The 21,541-nt window shown below is 48.3% G+C and overlaps 1 protein-coding gene across 1 annotated transcript in view; it reads left to right on the top strand.

Moving 5' to 3' along the window:
• The window catches only part of ASTN1 (astrotactin 1), a 328,556-nt gene that overhangs the window by 277,462 nt on the left and 29,553 nt on the right, over nt 1-21,541 (top strand). Inside the window, exon 17 of the mRNA XM_045983425.1 lies at nt 16,926-17,194. Within this exon, the coding sequence (XP_045839381.1) occupies nt 16,926-17,194 (269 nt within the window). The remainder of the gene's footprint in view (nt 1-16,925; nt 17,195-21,541) is intronic.

Genomic DNA, 21,541 nt, shown 5'->3' with positions numbered 1-21,541 from the left:
CCCAATTAAAATTCCACCAGCATTTTTCAAAGAGCTAGAACAAACAATCCTAAAATTTGTATGGAACTAGAAGAGACTCTGAATTGCTAAGGAAATGTTGAGAATGAAAAACAAAACTGGGGGCATCATGTTGCCTAATTTCAAGCTTTACTACAAAGCTGTGATCACCAAAACAGCATGGTACTGCCACAAAACAGACACATAGACCAGTGGAACAGAGTAGAGAGCCCAGATATGGACCCTCAACTCTATGGTCAAATAATCGTCGACAAAGCAGGAAAAAATATACAGTGGGAAAAAGTCTCTTGAATAAATGGTGCTGGGAAAATTGGACAGCTATGTATAGAAGAATGAAACTTGACCATTCTCTTGCACCATACACAAAGATAAACTCGAAATGGATAAAAGATCTCAATGTGAGGCAAGAATCTATCAAAATTCTAGAAGAGAACATAGGCAGTAACCTCTTTGACAGTGGCCACAGCAACTACTTTCAAGACATGTCTCCAAAGGCAGAGGAAACAAAAGCGAAAATGAACTTTTGGAACTTCATCAAGATCAAAAGTTTCCGCCCAGGAGAAGAAACAGTCAACAAAACAAAGAGGTAACCCACAGAATGGGAGAAGACAAATGACACTACAGACAAAAGGCTGATATCCAAGATCTATAAAGAACTTCTCAAACTCAACACACACAAAACAGATAACCACGTCAAAAAATGGGCAGAAGACATGAATAGACACTTTTCCAAAGAAGACATACAAGTGGCTAACAGACACATGAAAAAAATGTTCATTATCATTAGCCATCAGGGAGATTCAAATCAAAACCACATTGAGATACCACCTGACACCAGTTAGAATGGCCAAAATCAACAAGACAGTAAACAACATGTGTTGGAAAGGTTGTGGAGAAAGGGGAACCCTCTTACACTGTTGGTGGGAATGCAAGTTGTTGCAAGCACTTTGGAAAACAGTGTGGAGATTCCTCAAGAAATTAAAAATAGAGCTACCCTATGACCCTGCAATTGTACTACTGGGTATTTACCCCAAAGATACAGATGCAGTGAAAAGAAGGGTCATCTGTACCCCAATGTTCATAGCAGCAATGGCCACAGTCGCCAAACTGTGGAAAGAGCCAAGATGCCCTTCAGCAGACAAGTGGATAAAGCAAATATGGTCCATGTATACAATGGAATATTATGCCTCCATCAGAAAAGATGAATACCCAACTTTTGTATCAACTTGGGCGGGATTGCAGGAGATTATGCTGAGTGAAATAAGTCAAGCAGAGTTAATTATCATATGGTTTCACTTACTTGTGGAGCATAGGGAATAACACGGAGGACATTGGGAGGAGGAGAGAAAAGAGTTGGGGGAAATTGGAGGGACAGACAAACCATGAGAGATTGTGAACTCTGAGAAACAAACTGAAGATTTTGGAGGGGAGGAGGTGAGAGGTTGGGTGAGTCTGGTGATGGGTATTAAGGAGGGCATGTATTGCATGGAGTACTGGGTGTGGTGCATAAACAATGAACTCTGTTACACTGAAAAAAAATTAAATTAAGTTTTAAAAAAAAAAAAAGATGCTCTCATCCCTCATGGCCTTGCCTAGCAGCTCCCTCCTCAGTGAAGCTTTCCTGGTCTAATCCAAATATCATCTGGTCCTTATCTGACTGTTTTTTCTAAAAAAAAAAAAAAATGGCCCTTAGATTTCGTATATATGTCTTATCTCCTCTACAAGATAATACAGCCTTTGAATGTAGGGATTACACATAATTCATTTTGGTATATTCAAAAGACCCACACAGTACCTTGTAAATAGACATTCAATAACTTAGTATTTGCTCTATCAAATTGAATTGAGTTCCAGTTTGGGTCTTTTGACTTTTGCTTGATGTCGACCAACTTTTTGATGGAAAGAATGTCCTAAGAGGCTGAAGTTAGAAGCACAAGAGGGGTCTAAAAAGATTTGCACTCAAAAAAATAAATAAATAATGGCAAAAACCTTGAGATGAGTACTTACCTCTAGATACACAAAATTTCATTTTCATTAGTTGCTTGTTGACAAAACTCTTTCCTGCTGTTTCTGAAAGTATAGTTAGATGTGCCTCAGGGTGGAAATACTAATGATGAATTTTCTTATCAAGCATTTTAAAGGAGTCTCCTTTTCACAGCTTCCTTGACATCACTTAAGATCCTAACACTGGGGAAAGATTGTGTTTCGTTAGGGGTGTGTTCATGTACACACACACACACGTACATGGGCAGACACCGATGCGGTTGTGTGGCTTTATTTGACATTAGACTGAATTGTCCTCCAGTCGACTTGTTACTATAGGAATGAAAATTAAATCCAAGATCCTATAGCTACAAGCTTTAGAAAAAGATAGGATTCATGACTTAATATATCTGAAGTGGTTTATATTCTGTATTTCTCAGTAGGTTTTGGATTCCGGATTGGTATGAGGGAACGATACCCCTGGGGTCTTGCTGATACCTAGGAGGGATTTGCTTTTTCTCTTTCCTGTGAAAATAAAAGAATCCAGAAATCCTAGCACTCTATTAGTACTAGCCCCTAAGTATTAGACAATGTGATTCAAGACCTGGAATGGAGGTCCTTAAATGCTGCCATTTATAAACCCCCCCACCCCCCCGCCGGCCCTTGCAGGTACCATTCAAGTACTGTTGCATTTCAGGGAGAAATATTTTGTATCTAGAATGGTTGGATCAGGGGATCAAAATTTAATCTTATTCCACAGTGTAACTTTTTTTTTTTTAATAATTAAAGCTCAGCATGGTCAACAGCGTCTTTTCTACCCATGTGTCCCCTAAAGTTAATGAAAAGATCACCCAACTGCCGGAGAGTTGGGTTGCCAGCCTTGAGGGTCACCTTGCAACTATGGGACCATGTCACTCTGAATAGTCATGCTACTGACAAGGATGCCTGAGAGGCCACCATCAGGCAAACCAGCCATCTCTTTTGATCGTCATGCATCAAATTGTACATGGAAGAATGTTGTCACAAGCTAATTATGAATTTAGCATCGTCTTTTCCTTCCCACTCCCTCATCCTGTGGGGCCATCAGGGACTCTCTGGCCCCAGAACTGAAGTCAGCCACATTCCCGCTCCACTCCCCCCGGCCATCTTGGGCAGGCAGCTCAGTATGGCAGAGGCCTGGATCCAGACATACCTTCCTCAGTGGAGCCCTTCCTCAATCCTAGTTTTGTTTCCCCATAATAGGGGTTACTTCTGATCCCTTAACTATATAGGAACTAACCTCCTGGCAACCTTGATGGGCTAATTCCAGCAGGTTCAAGGCCTTACCACTGAGTGTTCTTGTTCTGTCTCTAGTTCATGGAGATCCTTGTGTTGTTTTTGAGCCTTGAAGTTCATGAGTTTGTTTTTCCTTCATTTTGTACGTCTTGAGTACCCCCTGGGTGCCAAACTGTGCTAGGTAACGGGAGTATAATGGTGAACAATGGCTACCACTGAGAGCTAAGATATTGGAAGCTGGGCTAGCCGTTTTACGTATATTATCCCATCTAACTCTCAGAATCGTCCTGTGAGATGAGTTATGTTATTAGCCAACCTAACACATAAGGAAACTAGCCCAAAGAGTTTAAGCATCTTACAATATGTCCCAGAGCTCTGCATTTGAATCCAGGCCAAACTGCCTCCTCTTATGAGTTGAGGAATTCTGGGTAATGACAGTCTGCCAGCTGAGGTGGTGGCCTGGGGTAGAACGTGCTTACAGTGTCATTCTTGGCTGCTCATGCTGAGACACATGGGCCTACTGCATGCCTCTCTGGCCTTCCCTTCATTTGCCAAGACCAGACATCTATCTGCTTTTCTGCTTTCCTTGTTCCCATAGCAAAGGTCCCAGAGATGGGCCCCCTCATAGACCACGTCCCCACACACTATTGGGTCCAGGAGCTTAGTTGCCTCAGTGGCTGAGCAAGGCCATTTCTATCTGTCTGACCGGCTGTTTGCTATTGTTCTCTATCCACCATTAGTTTCTTTACTAAAATGAGAAAATTGAGTGTGTGCACAAGAAAGTAGACTTTCAAGGGGACCATGGTGTCAGGGGCTTTAATGGCCCAAGTGACAAGATGGGGGCACCTGGGTGGCTCAGTCACTTAAGCATCCAACTTGACTTTGGCTCAGGTCATGAGTTCAGGTCAGGGTCATGAGATTGAGCCCCATGTTGGGCTCTGTGCTGGGCAAGGAGCCTGCTTAGGATTCTCTCTCTCCCTCTCCACCTCCCCCCAAGCTCGCTGGCTCCCTCGCTTTCTCTCTCTCAAAACAAACAAACAAACAAACAAACAAATAAACAAACAAAAAAACCAAGGTGAAAGATGGCTATCTTTATAGGTGGTAAGAGCTGGGCCTTGCTACACGAAAGCCTCTCTTTTCCTTGGCAGGGGCCCCTTCAGGAAAACTCTGGTCATTTTAATACTTAGAATTATTTTCTTTAGTTTTTTAAGATATTATTTTTTTATTTGACAGAGAGAGAGAGAGAGACAGAGAGAGAGGGAACACAAGCAGGGAGAGTGGGAGAGGGAGAAGCAGGCTTCCTGCTGAGCAGGGAGCCCAGTACAAGGCTCGATCCCAGGACCCTGGGATCACGACCTGACCCAAAGGCAGGTGCTAAACAGCTGAGCCACCCAAGTGCCCTATACACTTGTAACTGCTTTAATATCTACTATTGCTATATGTGTGCAGGGAAGTCAGGTAAAATCACAGTGTCACCTCGGTGGAGAGTAATGATAACGTTCTCTTTGTGATATTTGAATGAGAGGAGTTAATAATGGGAAGTGTTTACATGCGTGCCGCTCTGTGCTCGTTGAGTCTTGGGTCTGGCTTCCACATCTGCCCCTCACTTGATTGTCCCCTGAACTGAACTCTCTACAGAGGTGTTGCCTTCTTCTCATGTTTCCATCAGGTCCTTTCTCTATGAGATGAACTCGCATGATTGACTAGATCTTGGTCTATTCATTCTTGGTCGAGAGTATAATAGTTTTCTGACTTTCATCATTACCGCCTCCGCAGGACTGAGCGCACGGTGCTTTTTGTCTGATAAAATCCGGGAAGCAGAGTCTGTAGATGGCCCATATCGAACTCTGCTGGTGGTGGCATTCTCCTTCTCAGGGTCAGCATGCGGTCCTCGCGCCTGGGGAGCACGCTTGGTTACTTCTGGAACAGCTCAGGCCAATGTCATCGGAGTCTGAATCAGTAGTTTTCAAATTAGGCTGCTTGCGCCCCGGGGACTCTCAGTAGATGCTTGAATGGCTCCATAAACAATAGAGCTGTTTATTTTTCCAAACAATAATGATGCCATGGGCCTGGGAGTCTATTCCCCGCTCTTATCTCTTTTACATATTAGGGTGACTTGAAGAATTTGGAAGAAGGGTTCTGACAATATTTGTAAAATAAGTGATTCCTGTTTAGGATGGCGAATCCCAATGTGTTATCTGAGCCCTGGCACATTATCCGCAGTCAGCATCATTTTGTGGGCTGGAAAGAAGGCACGTCCCCAGCCCTGCTGCTCTGCTCGCTTAGCGGAAGATGGAGAAGGTTAGGTCGCAGAATAAAAGTTTAACACCTGGCTATTAGAGGGGACTTGAGCCCTTCTGAAGCATTCCCCCAGCTGCGCTGTCCCTGACGGTGACTGTCTTGCTTCCACGGGGATGTGTCTGCTAGCCCGGAGCCCGCCATCTCGAGGCTGCCCGTCTTACTTTGTATCACTTTCGAGTTCCTATAGAACTTGTCCCCGAAGGAATCGAGAGTCTTCCTTCAATCTCCGCCACCCCCGGGAAGTGGATTTCAAAACTTCCTCGTGGGTGTGCCTGAAGCCCATCCCCAGTGCCTCTAATATCACTCCTCAGCCTGTCAGTGTCTACTTTCCGACCCATTCCCGTACTGCACACATGGAGAAATAAACTTAGAGAAGGACGTAGCCATGTACCTTAGCAGTCTACCAGACATACGGTAGGCTCCCCAGGAAAATAAACGATTCAGTAAACTCATTCCTCTCGTTTCCTTCCTTGGATCTTAGCTGTGCCCTCTGAAATGTACAGAAATTCACGTGATCCCACTTGACGTGACGGCCCTTCAAATACATGGAGAGAGAGCTCCCAAACCTGTTTCCAGGTCTCCTCGAATCCATTCCAGATTCCCCCGGTTGTTGATAGGACAGTGTTCACGTGCGCTGGGATCCTGACTGCCCCTCCGCCCCGAGTACCCAAGTGTCTCTCCACTTGGCGCCACCCAGAAGTGAACCAACTTGTGTGGCTTGACACGGCACTGTTTCTGTCCCTCACCTTTGTCACCACACTCTCTCAGACACAATCTGATATGCTATCCACGTGCCACACACTGCCGGCCTCTTCGTCTTGTAACCCCTGCTTGCTCGTGCGTCTGGCTCTCTCCACCACTTGCAGCCCGGCTGAGCCACGGAGGCCCCCTCACCAACCAGCGTGGGTCTCAGCTCCGGGTGAAACCGCATCTCCTAAGGAGAGTTTGATTAGGGCTGGATGGGCAGCTGCAGGGACCACGTGTCTGAGAACAGAGCGCAGGTCACCGAGAGGTGAAAAGGGCCTGGTCCACTCAGCACATTTGAAACTCAAGAGATGAGGACCAAGAGGTGAGGGACTTAAGCGGAATCCAAATAACCACCAGGAGCCACGGTCTGTGTGAGTGGGTGGCTCCAACGGGCAGAGAAGTGGCATAAATTTCAGTGAGGCAAAGCTAAGTGGTAACGGACTTTAAGTTCTGTCATATATAGTTAATTTGCAGAATAAATTGGTCAGGGCAGCGAAAGGATTTAACATCCAAATTCATTTGAAAAACAGAAGCTAGATGAGTATCAAGAGGAAAATGGAGACTGTTACAACATTCCCTTGCTGGCTGGAGTAGTAGTATTATTGAATAATATTTTTATTAAAAATTTCTAGACCGTTTGGTGGTTAAAGATATTTATACGCCAGACTCCACAGTGGCTCAGCAAGTCACTGAATCTCTCACGGAGGAGCTACAGAAGCCCAGGAGGCTCCCACCTGCGTGTAACTCATGTCTGCACCTGCCCCCCACCCACATACACACACACTCTGTGCACAGCCGGGCTCTTGTCACGTGGGGCCACGGCAAGTACTGGGCACGTGTCATTTCTCCCCATTTCAGAACTGTCACGGAGTTTCTCCCGATTGCGCTGGTCTTGCCCAGATGAGAAGCCAGAAAGACAAGACGACGGGGCCTGAGCTAGAGCCTATAGGGCAGGCGACCAAGTGAATGGAGGAGGCGGTGGAAGGAGTCACACAGAGAGTGTCCCCGAGGGGATGGTTCTGGGGTCCTGGCAAAGCTAAGGGGACTCCTGGACACCCTCAGCTGGGAAATAGTGCTGCCTCGTAAAGAGAGGGAAACATCATTAATTCCATGCCTGATCCGACTGAGAGCTCAGAGAGGACCCCAGCAGAGCCCTCGACATTAGCAGAGGCCCACCTCAGGGCGAGAGTCCTGTTTCTCTCTGGGCCAACCTCCTCTCTCTCCTCGTGCCTGGGCCACTCCCTGGAGCAATCCCGGCTCTGGCTCCTTCTAGGGGAAGGCCAAAGGTTGGGGCGGGGGGGGGAGTGGAATCTTTTGCTTTTGAATGGTCTGAGATGCACACTTGGCTTCTCAGCTCAGCTTCCCAGACGGGAAACACAAGAACGGATGGCAGGGGGGCCGGTGGCGGGGAGGGAGGCCTTAATCTCCAGACAAGTGCACGGGAGGCTCTTCGCTGGGAGCCCGCTGAGCGTGCCCACTCACTCATGTGGTCTCTCTGCTAATGGAGATTTGCGAAGAGCCATCCTGCAGGTGTTCCTCATTTTCACCTCTCTCTAAGCCTGGTCCTCCTCCTCCCTCCCCGTGCCACTCTGTCTGGCAAATCAGCAGGGATAATCCCGTGCAGCTCTGCGCATCCGGAAGGCTGTGACTCTGAATCTCTATGTCAGGTTTATTTTGATGTTGACAAGAAGCCACACATAGCGGTGGGGCCTCGGGGCACCGAGGGAGCTGGAAATGTCGTCCCTCTTCCCATTGCCTGGTGCCCTGGGAGGAAGTCCTGCGGAGGAATGGTCAGCTCCCAAGTGGCCAGCGAATGAATCGCTGCTGGTGGTGGGTTAAGGGAGGGCTCTGTGGGTTATGTCACAATGCTAAAGGCTGTGGACATTTCAGTGGGTCGAGTGGAGTCCCCCTAAATTTCATGCCCACCTGGAACCTCAGAATGTGACCTTATTTGGAAATAGGTTCTCTGCAGGTATGACTAAGATGGGGGGTAATCTTGGACTTAGGGTGGACCCCAAATCCGGTAACTGGGGTCTTTAGAAGGGAGAGGGAGATTTGGACGCCCAGGAGGAAGCCACGTAACAACTGAGGCCAGGACTGGAGCAACACGGCTCCAAGCTGAGAGTCTCCAAGAAATGCCCCCAGCCACGAGAGGTGGAAGAGGTGAGCAAGGTTTTTCCCAAGTGCCTGCAAAGGGACTGTGGCCCTGCCGACACCTTGACGTTGGACTTTCTGCCCCCAGAACTGGAGGAATAAATTATTGTTGCTGGAAGCCACCTCCTTGGTGGTGACTTGTTTTGGCAGCCCTCAGAAATGAAGGGGGAGGACTGGACACGAACAGAATGGGGGAGCCACGCAGAGTTGCACAAAAGGCGTTTGGTGAATAAAGACCGGGACTGTAAGAGGCAAATGAAAAAAATGGAATCATGTCAACATCACAGAAAGGGGTCCTGGACAGCGTACCCCTACATTTATGACATTCCAGACAAGGATGAGGGAACACCTGTGGGATACTAGGTGCTGGGCTCTAGGTACACAGATGAGTAAGGCCCCATCCCCGAGGCACATAGGACACATAAGACATAAACCAGAGCCTGTCTGACACAGTGCTGCGTCCTCCTCTGGACGTGGGCTCCAAGGTCCAGTGGAATTACTTCTTGTAGGGATGACGGAGGCAGAGAGGCACTTGATAAACCTATAGGGAAGGACAGAAAGAAGGAAGGAAGGAAGGGAAAAAGACCCTTTGGGCATGTGAGGGGAACAGTGGTACCAGCCCAGTCTCCCATACCCAACACATGTGTGCACTTAGTAAATGCTCCCATATAACCAACCCCCCCACCACCATCTCAAGTTTCCTGGCCTGGCCTTTATGGTGAATCCTAATGAGGCTTTGGGATGCAGACCTGAATTGCCGGCAATAAGAGACTGGAGAGAGCTAAAATCCCTCTGCTTCTCGCCATCTCTGAGTATGCACTGAATGCGTATCAAGCACCCGGCTTTGGGGGAGAGCCACGACAGCCCACTAGAACCACGACAGCCCACGAAAACATCAGGCAGCTTCTTGTCCATTGGGGACTAGCAGTCGAGCAGATGAGAAGGGCTCATTTCTGAAGTCAAAGCTTTTGGGATTCCTAGGAATTCGTGGATTTTATTTTTTTTGATGCTGTTGAGACCCACGGGCTGTGGGGAGATGGGTCTCCGGGCATCTCAGTGGTTCACCGAGCTGTCTTCATTTTCCCCTCTTTACACGAAACTTAAGATTAAAAGGAGTGCAGTGGGAGTCAATGCGAGGCCAAGACTATCTTTGCGTTTTTATTAACCCCTTGGTAGATGCTGCCATGCCCTTTTCTGTACCTAGCCTCTCCTAAACGGACTGTCACTACGACTGACCAGAAAAGAGGCTGACTGAAGCTCTAGTGAGTTCTGGTCAGAGGTTTGGTCAGTCGGTTACTCCGCTAACTGTTCCCACGCCAGAGGGGACTATCGTCTGGCAAAGACAAAGCCCTGCACGGACTCCAAAACTTCAGTCTCACACGAACCTAATCAGCCAGGAGCCTCAATCAGATGGTTGTTTGACAACATGCCCGTGAAGGGAGGGGGGCAGTCTTAAGAAAATGTAACCTTATGTTATCGATCAATTTTTAAAAGCCTTCTGGGGTGTGTATACCGCTTTATTTCTGTCTCCTACAGCTTCCAGATCTGCATAGTCATAATTGATGAACAGAATGATCACCTGGAGGGGCCTTGGGGAAAGGTTTAATTCTGTTTGGTAGGCAATGCTTCACGAGGCAGGCAGAAAATTGGAAAACTGCATTTTTAGAGAAGAAAAATGTCAACGAGAATTGGAGGAAAAGTAAGCAGTTTCTGGCTAAGTATCAATTAAACAAAAAATTCAATTTTCCAGAAGACACCTTTTCCTCAACCTCCCAGTTAATGGTGCTTGGCTAGGGTGCCCAGTGGATATTTGAGGACTGCTAATTACTTACACTGGACCTCACCACACCCAGAAATGTTGCTCACCCTCATAACAAAGGCCATTTACTATTTCCAGAAACTTCCTGAAGAAATACCAAAGAATTAAACCTGAACTTCCAGAAGCTTTAATTTTAGGACAATAGGTAAAGAATATATTCTGGGGGGGGAAAAAAAAAGATTTCTTAAAAAAAAAAAAAAAGGCAATTCATTTGTAGGACAGGACAGTAACGTAAACCCTGTGGAGTTAGGACTGTTTCGGAACACGCTGGACAGTCGTGAACCGGTGGTTTTCTAGCACTGAATCCCAAAAGCACATCCCCAAAGATGTGCTTCCTCTGAGCTAACAGGTAGTGATGAACGTGCGGCTGGGAACTCGAGTGGGCTCCTGTGTACGGGCTGAGCTGAGGCAAAGCAGGAAAACCGCTGAAGACCGAGGTTTTCCTGTTTCACCCTTCGGACCGTCCTCGGGTTCCAGAGTGTCACCCGACTCTTGCTGTTACAACCACTTTTTTTTTTTGGCTGGGGAAGAGGAAGGCAATGCTGAATCCATGTGCCAGTCCTGTGCTCAATTCCCAGCACTGTCCACACCCCCACTGCGATGTGCCTTCCATCTCAGCTGCTATGTGGTGCCCATGGCCTAGGGCACCGATCGGACCCTCTAGCCCCTCTGCGACACCTAGTGCCTACACCTTTCCTGCATTGACTAGTCACAGGAGAACCGCCGTCTGCTCCTCGGTGCCACAACTGGCCGCTCCTCTTCTTAAGCTTAAGTCCTTCAGCCCAAAGGTAGATAACTCCGTGCGCATCAACAACCTTTGGGATGCCTTTGTGTGTTTTACACAGTTTGCTAGCTGCACTTCTGCAGTATTTCCTGAAATCCTTGCAACTACATAATCTCAGGCCAGGTTGTATTTGTACCTAAAAGGGGGGGAACTTTTTCTGGATTGATGCTCCTCTGTTTAGGAGGAAACTAGAAAAATCTCCAAAGAATCCAGGACAGCAAGGAGGGAAATGAATTGGAACCCAGCCTGTCTCGTTAGTACCTCGTCACTTTGTATACAAGTCGTTATGAATGATTTATTAATTCAACAAACATTTGTAGGCATTCAGTAAATATTTGCTTAATGAATTGCCGAATGCATTAGCTACTTGTTAGGCACTGTGGGCTGTCACACTGGAAGAACAAGACACAGTTTGGCCCCCAAGGAGCCCATCCGATGGTGTGGCTGGTGGGCGGTGTAGGCAAGTAGGCAGGCGTTGTGAGCAGAATTAATTTCCAAAAGTATTCACTCCATCCCAGGCACCTCGAGACTCTCTTCGTGGGTTATGTCACCTAATCTTTACCATAGCTTTACTAAATCAGTTCAGTTCTTGTCTCCTTTTTATATATGAGAAAGCCAAGGCACAGAAAAGTGAAACTCACCCCCCAAATTGTACTGCTCACAGGCGAGAAGTTCAGAAATCAGTCCCGGGCAGTCTCAGACTGCACAGTGTACGCTGCTGTGCCCCGGGGCAGCCGTGAGCGAGCAGAGGAATGGATGGTTCGGGGAGATAAAGGATGTGAAGACTGGAGGTTTGGTTGGAAGGGCGAGGGAGAATCAACAAGGAAGCCGAGACTTCTACGTTGAGCAACGAGGAAGCTGGTGCGGTACGCTGAGGTGGCCCCTTCGCGCGCGGAGCAGGTTGCTGGGGACAGTGTGGAGGAATGACCACAGCCGTTGGGGACATGTTGAGTTTGAGGTCCCTGTTGGACTTTCAGGTGGATTTCCAAGCAAACTACTAATGTGGCTCTGTTATACTCATAGAAGAGGTCTGGGTAGAGATGGGAGTTGGCTGTTGTGGGACGAAAGCTTTGTTCTTGCCACTTGATGGTTTAACGCTGTAGTGAGGGGCTAGCAGTTCATAAATGCTTTGGTTGTAGTATTTGTTTGGCTTGTATTGAAATTTTAGACCTATGATCATGAGTTATTATGTTCACCCCCTTTACCCTTCCCCGAAATCATATACCTTTCCCCCCAAAACATATACATGTATATATACATAGAGGGAGGAGAGAGAAAGGCAGGGAGGGAGATGATGAATATGGATACAGCTGAACTAGGAAATGGCGTTTCCACGATAAAGACACAGTTACTGGCCCCAAACACTCACTCTCATACAGAGGAGCAGAGAGAAGTGGCCTGTTTATGCCCTCTCCTCTTTCCCCTGGTTATTAATCCGTCACATTGTACTTTATTCCGGTCTCAGAGACTGGCTTATGGCAAGTCTAGGAGTTCAGTTTAAGTCATCCAGGGTGACTTGGACCTCTCTGTCCAAAGACGTGACCATACAGCCCCAGACCCTGGTCCAGGCCGGAGCGCATGGATGGAAATGTGAATTCAGAGAACCGCAGGAGGCCCTGTGGGAAGAGGAGCGGCTGCGGAAAGGATGAAAGGCGGGGTGTCGGTGGGCTCCTGGGCGCAGCTGGCCATGGCTGTGCTTCATTTGCCCCATGTCAAGCTTTCTTTCCCATAGATCGTGAGTTGTCTCTGAGAGCGAGTGTCTAATTAGTTTGCATTTGATTTCTTGGCTGCCTAATGAACTACCTCTGTAGTTCTAGCTGTGATGTCATTAGCATCTCATTGCCTTGGGCACCAACTCAGGAGAGAGAGTCTTAAGCAGCCCCAGAATCTTACAGGAATCGTAGCAATTTACTTCATACCATCTCATCCTAGGACCTGTTGGTTCCTACCAGCAAAGCAGACCCTCTGTGAGGACGGGCCGGTCACTTTGATCATCCTCGTATGGTAGGTGAGTCTAGGTGGGTCGGGGTGTACACGGCGAAGGCCACAGGCACATCCACAGTGAGATTCTGAACATCGAGGATGCCAATATTCTCATTCCACAATATTCTATTGGGGAAATTCATCCACTGTGTGCTGTAGGATACAGATTTAGCCTAAAGCAAATGGCATTTATTTATAGCAGACTGTATTTGCAAAGTGCTTTGCAGTTTTGGGGCTGTTAACTACATTCCAGGTTGGCTGTTCTTCTACTTATAAGAAAGCGAAGTGTCATGGCTGGACTCCAGCGCCTCCCTGGGAGCGGTGAGATGAATTCTGCAACCAGGGATCAGAGGGGGTCACAATTCGGGCTTCTGGATCACAAGGCACCTTCGCCAATTATAATCTTTTAAGACTTCAGCTGTAGCTCCTTTCTTATGTCCAGACACTCTGTAAATTGTTGAAATCGTATGTTCATTTTTTTAAAAGACTGAATAGTGTCTTAAAGTGCTTGGGCATCTCCACCTAGGAGCTAGAGGGAGCTAAGAGGCAAGAAGTGCCTATGGAACGTCATCGGAGCCGCCAGTGCAGGGGGAGCTGCTGAACCATAAGGAAATAAGGTGGGGTCTCCTCCCCGTGACTCTCCACACACCTACCTCTCTACCGCCCACTGCGACACGGAGGGGGAGTTAAAAGCAAATGTCAGAGATCAGACTCTCCTGGAGCTTTTAGGAGTTGAACTACTCTTTCACTGACCACAGAGATGATGGTTATAGGTGCTCTCTTTGGGCAAAGGGAGATTTATTTGGGCTTTCACCACCGGACTCCATCATTTTAAGAAGTATTTCCCAATTGTGTCTTCAACTGTGCATGGAAAATGCATTTCCTTTTTGAAAAATCTCTCTCACACACACATCTCTATTCTTCGCCGTAGCCTGAATGGATGGCTTGGGGAGTTCCCTGCTCATCACCTCTGTATAAATCCGGCTCCTCTCCAGACAGCTCCGTAGCGCAGGACGAGGGAACCGGAGGGGCCTTCAGCAAGCCCCCTTTCTAAGGAGCAGAATATTTTCAGGAGAAGGAAAACGGGCTTCTGGATTAAAACAAGAGTTTGGCGGTCTGCCACCACCATCTTTGCCATCCTCCTCCCCATGCCTCTCTCCCCCACAACCTTGCACCTGTCCGGGGCTGGGGGATATGGAGGGCGATTCCTAAGTCTTGATTTTAATTGGGATCGTCAGAAGACAGCCGCCAGGGAACAGCCCCTCAAATGTTTACAGCAATTACAAGCCTTAATGATGGAGCGCTGGAGGGCAGGGAGGTGGTCACTGTGCTCCACTGTGTTTGGGGATGCAGTGCCCTCTAGTGGCCGCATCTGTCTGTCGCACCGGTGCCTCCGAAGTAATGGATGCGCTGTTGCCCCACACAGGGATGTTTATAGGGTATGTGTGGTGGGGAGGAGGGGGCGGAGTTCCTGGGTATTAGGGATTAAAGGGTGAGAGAAAAGGTGCCGTATTATTTCTCCCTTGAATTAAATTTTACTTCATGTGAAGGATCTCCAGGGGATTTTAATTTTCTGTCTCTCAGTTACTTCTGTATCTCGCTGTGGCTGTTTCTCCTTGGGATACATTTTTATGGAATGGCGTTACTCATTAATTTCATACTATTTCTTTGAAAAAAATGGTACCACAACTTTTTTAAGTAACCAGGTGTTCCTTCTCCATAAGTTTTTGTGTGGTGCCCAAGCGGCCACACAGAATTCATCACAGATAGTGTGCTCACGGAAGTCATTTTAGACTTGCTGTCCCCCTCTAGTGGTCGTTTCCTGGGAACCCTGCTGAACCCTTTCTCAACAAAAAGAAGGCTGTGGGTTAATGAAATGCCTCTGACTGTAAGGGGCACGAGGGTCCTCCAAGAGACCCTCAAGCTCTCTGGCATGGTTTCTTGCACAGAAAGAATTTTTTAAACTTTGTCTTGGAAAGAAACACTGTGTCTTTTCTGATTTTTTTTTTTTAATTTCATTTACTTTCTCAGTGAAAGAAGGCCCATTTTTCTAGAAATCATTTCAATAATCCAAGATCTCATTTACCTCCCTAATCTCTGCCCAGTCCATACAGCCTATTGAAGAAGACTGAGGCACAGCCAAGAGCTGGGTGGGGAGAGCCTTGCTAGACTGTGCTCACCCTACAATCACTCCCAGCCCGGGGGGCTGACCAGGGCACCTAAACCTGAATGAGGATCAGGATTTATAGGTGGCACTGAGTGCCTCTGGGGCGGGCCGGTGTAGGCTCCTGGGCCTCCCTGTTTGACACCATTCTTCTTTATGGTCTATGTACTTATACAGTTCTTATAACCTAGGAAAGGCTTCAGTTCAACTCTGGGTTTGTTATTAAATCGCAAATGTGAAAAAATGATACCTCACATTTACAATCACCAAGTAAGTCCTTCACGTTAGTGTGAAGGAGTTTCTGGATGAAGCTGCCTCATCTGTGTAATGAGGTTGTCATCTGGGAAACAACAGTGTCGTAATGTCTCGTGACAAGTCCGAATGGGCTCAGATTACATAACAAACCCGGGGGAGGAGCGCAGAGAGCTCCCTGGACCCCACAAGAGAGAACCCTGTTAGAAAGTCTGTGAGCTCTAGCCTGCAGTCACTCTCTAAAACCCCTTTACAAACCCTTCTAGTCATTTCCCCCCCAACGATCTGGCCCATCAAGTACCACGTTCCTGAGCGGTCCGAGATGACCAGAATGAATGTTCTGTATGTGCCCCTTGTTTCTAGAAGCCCAGTGGTCTCCGTGAAATTGTTTCATGTTCGGGCCTGTAGCTGTGTCGTGAAGGGTCTAGGATCTCTTACAGAGCCCAAGGGCTTTTGGTCAGTGGACTGTACTTCCATCTTTGTCTAGCATGAATAAGTTAAGAGAGAAATCATGAAGGCTTGGAAGACAAATTCCAACCGTGTTTTCTTCCACAGGGAGCAAAGTATTACTTATTTTCAGGTAGGCATTTCTCATCTTTGTCACCAAAAATAAACCAAGAATTTCTCTAACTACCTTTCACTCATCAATCAAAGGCTAACATTATAAATCCGTCTCTTTGCTTTGGAGGGCCCAAGCTCCCTCCCATCTTCCACACACAGAAGAATAAGGAAGCAGAAAAGTCCTCTTCCTCCCCAGTGACTTAAAGGCTTTGGAATCGGACGAAACTGGATTCAAATCCCAGCACTTACAACATCGTAGCTGTGTGATCTTGGGGCTCTTGGCCTCGCTTTTCTCCTCCATAAGATGGGTGCAGTGGTGGGACTCCTTGCAGAGAGTCCTTGCATGGGTTAAAGGGGGCCCATGACAGATCTTACTTCACAGTTTAATAAATCTTACCTCTCGTTCTGATGAAAACTCTTATGATGATGACTGGACATGTACTAGGCACTGTGTTATGTGCTTTAAAACACATTGCCATTTATTTATTCCTCACACATCACCTGGAGGCACTTTGAATATTTTCATCTTACGGACGAAGAAACTGAGTCCCGGAGTCATCACAGTTGTTACCATTTGGAATGTTGATGACAGTCGCAGACCCCACACAGACACTGCCGAGGCATCCCTCGGAGGGGATCGGGGTTGCTGAGGAGTCTCCAAAAGGAAACAACCCGATCTCTCACGTGTGGAAGGTCATTTGAACCCTAATAGGTTAGAGGGAAGATGGGTTGCCCACATTGACGGGGACGTCAGAGTCATGTCCCTAACAGGGACATTTTGTGACCTTCTTAAGATTTGACTCCAGCGCTCAGGGGCCACGAGATCACACAAGACCTTGCTCTTTCGCCTGCCTCATTGTCCCTTTTCATTTTGGGTCTGGCAGGCAACTCCCCATCCGACGAGTCAGAGGAGCGGGAAAGAGACCCCAAGGTGCTGACGTTCCCAGAGTACATCGCCAGCCTGTCAGAGTCCGGCACCAAGCGCATGGCGGCTGGGGTCCGCATGGAATGCCAGAGCAAGGGACGATGCCCCTCCTCCTGTCCCCTGTGCCACGTGACATCCAGCCCTGACACTCCGGCTGAGCCAGTCCTGCTGGAAGTGACCAGAGCAGCCCCCATCTACGAACTGGTGACCAACAACCAGACCCAGAGGGTAAGAGGCCCGGGACCCGGGGACTCAGGGAAGCATCAGCAACAACAGAGGGCTTTCAGGCGACAGGGTCTCAGACAGGTTCTGAGCTCCGTGCTAGCGTATGGATACGGAGACTTTTTGTTCAGCTAATCCAGGCACATAATTTGCTTAGATTTGCATGTTTGCATATTAAGTCAAAGCAAGGCATCCACAACCCCCAAGGTAAGGACTCAGGAGTCACAGCTCAGCATCTGTGGAGGTTCTCGAGCAGCAAGCACTGGGAGGGAGGAGGAGGATCGGGAGGTGTGGCATTCACAGCCACCAAAGGCATCGTTCAGAAAGCCCCAGGGACAGTCATGGGGGAAGGCTGGCTCCCCTAACAGATCCCAAGCCTGGACTGGCTGCAGCGAGGCTAGGAGGAGTTTGTCAGGCATAGGTCCTAGAGGGAAGGGTCTGGTCTTAGCCTCGGGGGGATGGTTTCCTGCCTGTGGCTCTGACTCTAAGAACAAAGACCACAAAACACCACATCCGTGCAAATCTTCTGCCTTATGTTATACTGCGAGGTCATGACACGTTCCAAGCACCCCTCCGTTCCCTGTGTGGCTTCCTTTCCAAAGGTGCTGAGAAAATGAATGGAGCCAAAGGGACAAGCTGGAGAACAGTGGCAGAGGCAGGGGCTTCGCTCAGTCCCTAGCTCTCTGATCTCCTCAAGGACACAAAGAACAGAGCGGGTCACACTGCCAATAGCAAGGATAAAAGCATGAAAGCTCAGGGTGTGGGGCTTTGACACCACCGGCAAAGGTGACCTTGAGGGACAGGACATGGTAGCATCAGAGCAGAGAGCTCCTTACCTGCCTGAGAGCTGTGTCCATCCAGGTAGGGTGATAATTGCTTTCTCTTTCCTCTTTTAAGGGACACCTGGTGTGTCACAGCTGTTTCGTAGGTGATGCTCAGACCAGCAGGGAGCGATTCCGCACGTGTGTGCTGCTCTCGCCTTTCTGCCTCTGCCGATGATAGTTCACTGAATGTTTGAAAATAAGGTTCCTCACAGGAACAAAAGGATAAGTGGTTCCTTTGGCCTATGAACCCCTCTTCGTTCTGGTGGAAGTGACGGGGGAAGAAGAGCTTGGGAGAAGAGACCGTGGAAGGGGGCTTGCAAGGATGACAAGAAGGAAGGGTTGATGTCACCATGGAGATCCAGAGCTGCAGTGGCTCTAATCCAGGGCCCCTCCCTGTCCCGCTTTATCTCCTGGGAGCACTCCAGGCTGCTGCTGCTGGCACCCCAAGAGCTCTGAGCACTTACCCCAGGGGTGCACTCACGGGGTGGGGTACACTCACAGCACCACCCTATGGGACAAGGCAGGCAAAACTGCAGAGCAAGGAAAAGCTGGGTGGGGGAGAAGGACAAAGACTCCAGTGTCCGGCAGGGGCATTGTGGGTAAAACGGGGAAGCTGGGAATTTGTGTCTTTAGCATCTGTTTGTGGGAAGCTAAGGGAATTTGTGTCTTTAGCATCTCCCTCTCTGGATCTCCTACTGGCCAGACCTTGGCCCTTCCCTGTCTCCCTGCACAGGTTTTAAGAGAGGGGTTGGGAGAGACCATCCATCTGGCCATATTTGAACGCTGTAATTTCTAAATACATAGACAAGGTGGCCCAAGGTGCTTCCGTCACCATCCCAGGATTCTCCTCTCTTATTCCTTAGATGTAGTCTGTCTTCTCTCTTCATTCTCTCTGCTCCTCTGCTTTTCCTTCTGATTTTCCCTTTCTCACAAAGAATGCAGATGTGGAGTGAAGAAGCCAAAGAAGAGGGGTGCTAAGTCATGACACTAAGTCAGTGCGTGTTCTCTACCGCTCTGGTAGGTGTGGGGCCAAATTTTCTAACCTCCCTTGGCCTCCTGCTGTTGGACTAGATCATCTAGCATGTCACATTCCAGTCTACTGATGAGCAGCAGTCTAGAAACCAGGAGGTCCAACCATATAACCCACCAGGTACCTCCAACCCAACATCGCCCAGCCCAAACAGTGACCCTTGTGCCTCAGTCTCAGGGAATGGGATTCTTTTCTACCAGGTTGCTGCAGCTGGAGGCCGAATAGGCTTCCCTGACTCTTCTTGTCACTCCCCAACATCTGTCTGCCACCAGGGGTCACAGATCCTTTGACTCCATCCTCCCGTGATTGTACCGGCTCCCAGCCACCCACTGCAACAACAGCCCACCACCTCCTCGTTACAGTAGCCTCTTGCTGGGGTTCCTGTGAGGCCCGTCAGAGTTCTCTGTCCCGTGCGGACATCCGATCCTGTTGCTGCAGGGCGATCCAGGGCTCTGCAGAATCTGCTAAACACAATCTGAAGTCCTCGGCAGATTGTTAGAAGGGCAGGTCATTGTCCAATTTGGTCCTTGCATACGTGGTTGCGTTGTGCCCCCTCTATGCTTTGTATTCTGTCCTCCAAATTTTAACTCCAGGTACCTCCTTAAACACCACACATTTTCTGTTGTGCATCTGGCCCTTCAGACTCGTCTCTCTCTCTCCCAGGAATGGCCTCGCCTCCATTTCTGCCACGGACAAACTCTTGCTAGGACAGTGCTTCCAGGTTTCAGCTCCAGCGTCCACAGCTGTGATCAGCCGTCCCTTATTCTCCCAGGCCAGCCCCTGCTCCTTCAAGTGGCTCCCACTGTCTGTGTCCCTACATCTGCTGAAGCACGTATCACCTGCTGTCGTGAGGACTCATGTGTTTGTTCATGGATTTGTCCTGCAGACTCTGAGAAGTGCTCGTTCGTCTATGGAATCCCAGTGCCTACCTGTAGCTGACACAGAGCTGACGCTCCGCTGAGTCCACAAATGAAAGGAAGAAATGGAGGAATGGAGAGATGGGTGAACTTGGCCTGAAAGTTCAGCTGCTTTCTCTAAAACAAAATAACAAAAATGGGAAAATCCTGGTTCTTTTCTGGAATCAGGATTAAATCCAATAACAAATGAGGATCCCCATGCAATGCCTGCTACATTGTAGATACCAAGGAAAATGTAATTTTTTTCCCTCTTCCTTTCCAGAAGGTCTCCTTCTTGATTTCCCTTCTTCTACCCCATTCTACCTTCTGTAGTTACCGATAGCCTAGGATTCAGGGAGTAGGAACTTGTAGAATTGTGTGAACCGAAGGTGGAAAGTTAAAGCTTTTGAAGAAATGTCTGTCATCCTAAGTGTTGGTCCTTACTCCTTGGGGTTGGAAATCTGATCACACTGCTCCCCTGTTCAAAATACTTTAATGGCTTCCCCCTGCCCTTAGAATGTGACACTGTCCCTTACCACGGACCCCAGGGCCTCTGTAACTGGCCCCACCCCCTCCCACTTGCTGAGCCCGTCTCTGCCCTTCACTCTAGCTCCGACAGCAGGAGGAGCCTTTTCTCAGTTGACTTTAGAGGTCCAGTTTCACCCAGGCTGAAGGCATCTTAATACTGATTTTTCTACCTGGGACACTTCCCCATCTTTTCTGACCAGATAACTCTTGACATCCTCGTGGAAATCTTCCCAGACCCCTCCGTGAGATGGTCTCTCTCCCTTGTCCCTCCTGTCCCGACTCACCCTTCCCTCTAGAGTCCTTGCCACCAGTCCTAGTAGTTTGGATACTTGTGTATCTTCTGCTCGTTTGTTTATTATTTGGCTGCAAGATTATGTGGGCAGGGGCTGAGTATGTCTAATGTCCACTGTATCCTTAATGCTGAGCCCAGGAGCCGGACCCTTACAGGTGCTTACCTAGTAACTGTTGACTAAAGGCTGTATGCGGGCAGCCACAACTTCCTCTTTATTCTGCTTCTCTCAGGGAAAGTCCGTTTTCCTAGTTTAAGAAAGTGTACTTTTGATTCGAATTTGGTTCAGTCAGGCAAAGCATGCAGTGAGCACCTACGGCATACCTGGGAACCTGGGTGGGAGCGGGCCAGGGACCCGTCACATGGAGCTCAGGCTCTGGTGCGGCCCCCACTCACTAGGCTCTGACCCTGAGTAAGTCACTAACCTCCCTGACTCTAAGCATCCTCCACTGTAAATCCTGTTTAGCACGGAGCTCAAACTACAGTGTTAGCCTGAACAGGGTCTTGAAATTCTAAAACTACACACATATTATGGTGATTATCAAGAATTGGTCCCTGTTCCCTAGAAGCTCCCAGTCCGGGGGTGGGTGGGTGGGAGAGGGGTTAGTATGGAAGCTTATTTCACCTGTTCTAACCTGAGGTTGCCCACGGGAAATCCTGGAGGCCCATCACTTAGGGTATCGGCTTTCAGCTTGGACGCCTCAATTTTTATAGAGTTATCTACCTTTTTTGTTGCTTATTCTCTTGTTTTCTCTTTTCCTTCCTTCCTTCTTTCCTTCCTTCCTC

The sequence above is a fragment of the Meles meles genome, chromosome 17 (genome assembly GCF_922984935.1).
Source record: "Meles meles chromosome 17, mMelMel3.1 paternal haplotype, whole genome shotgun sequence".
In the NCBI taxonomy this organism is placed as follows: Eukaryota; Metazoa; Chordata; class Mammalia; order Carnivora; family Mustelidae; genus Meles; species Meles meles.
Note: the sequence above shows the minus strand (reverse complement) of the source record. Positions and strands in the feature narration are given on the sequence as shown.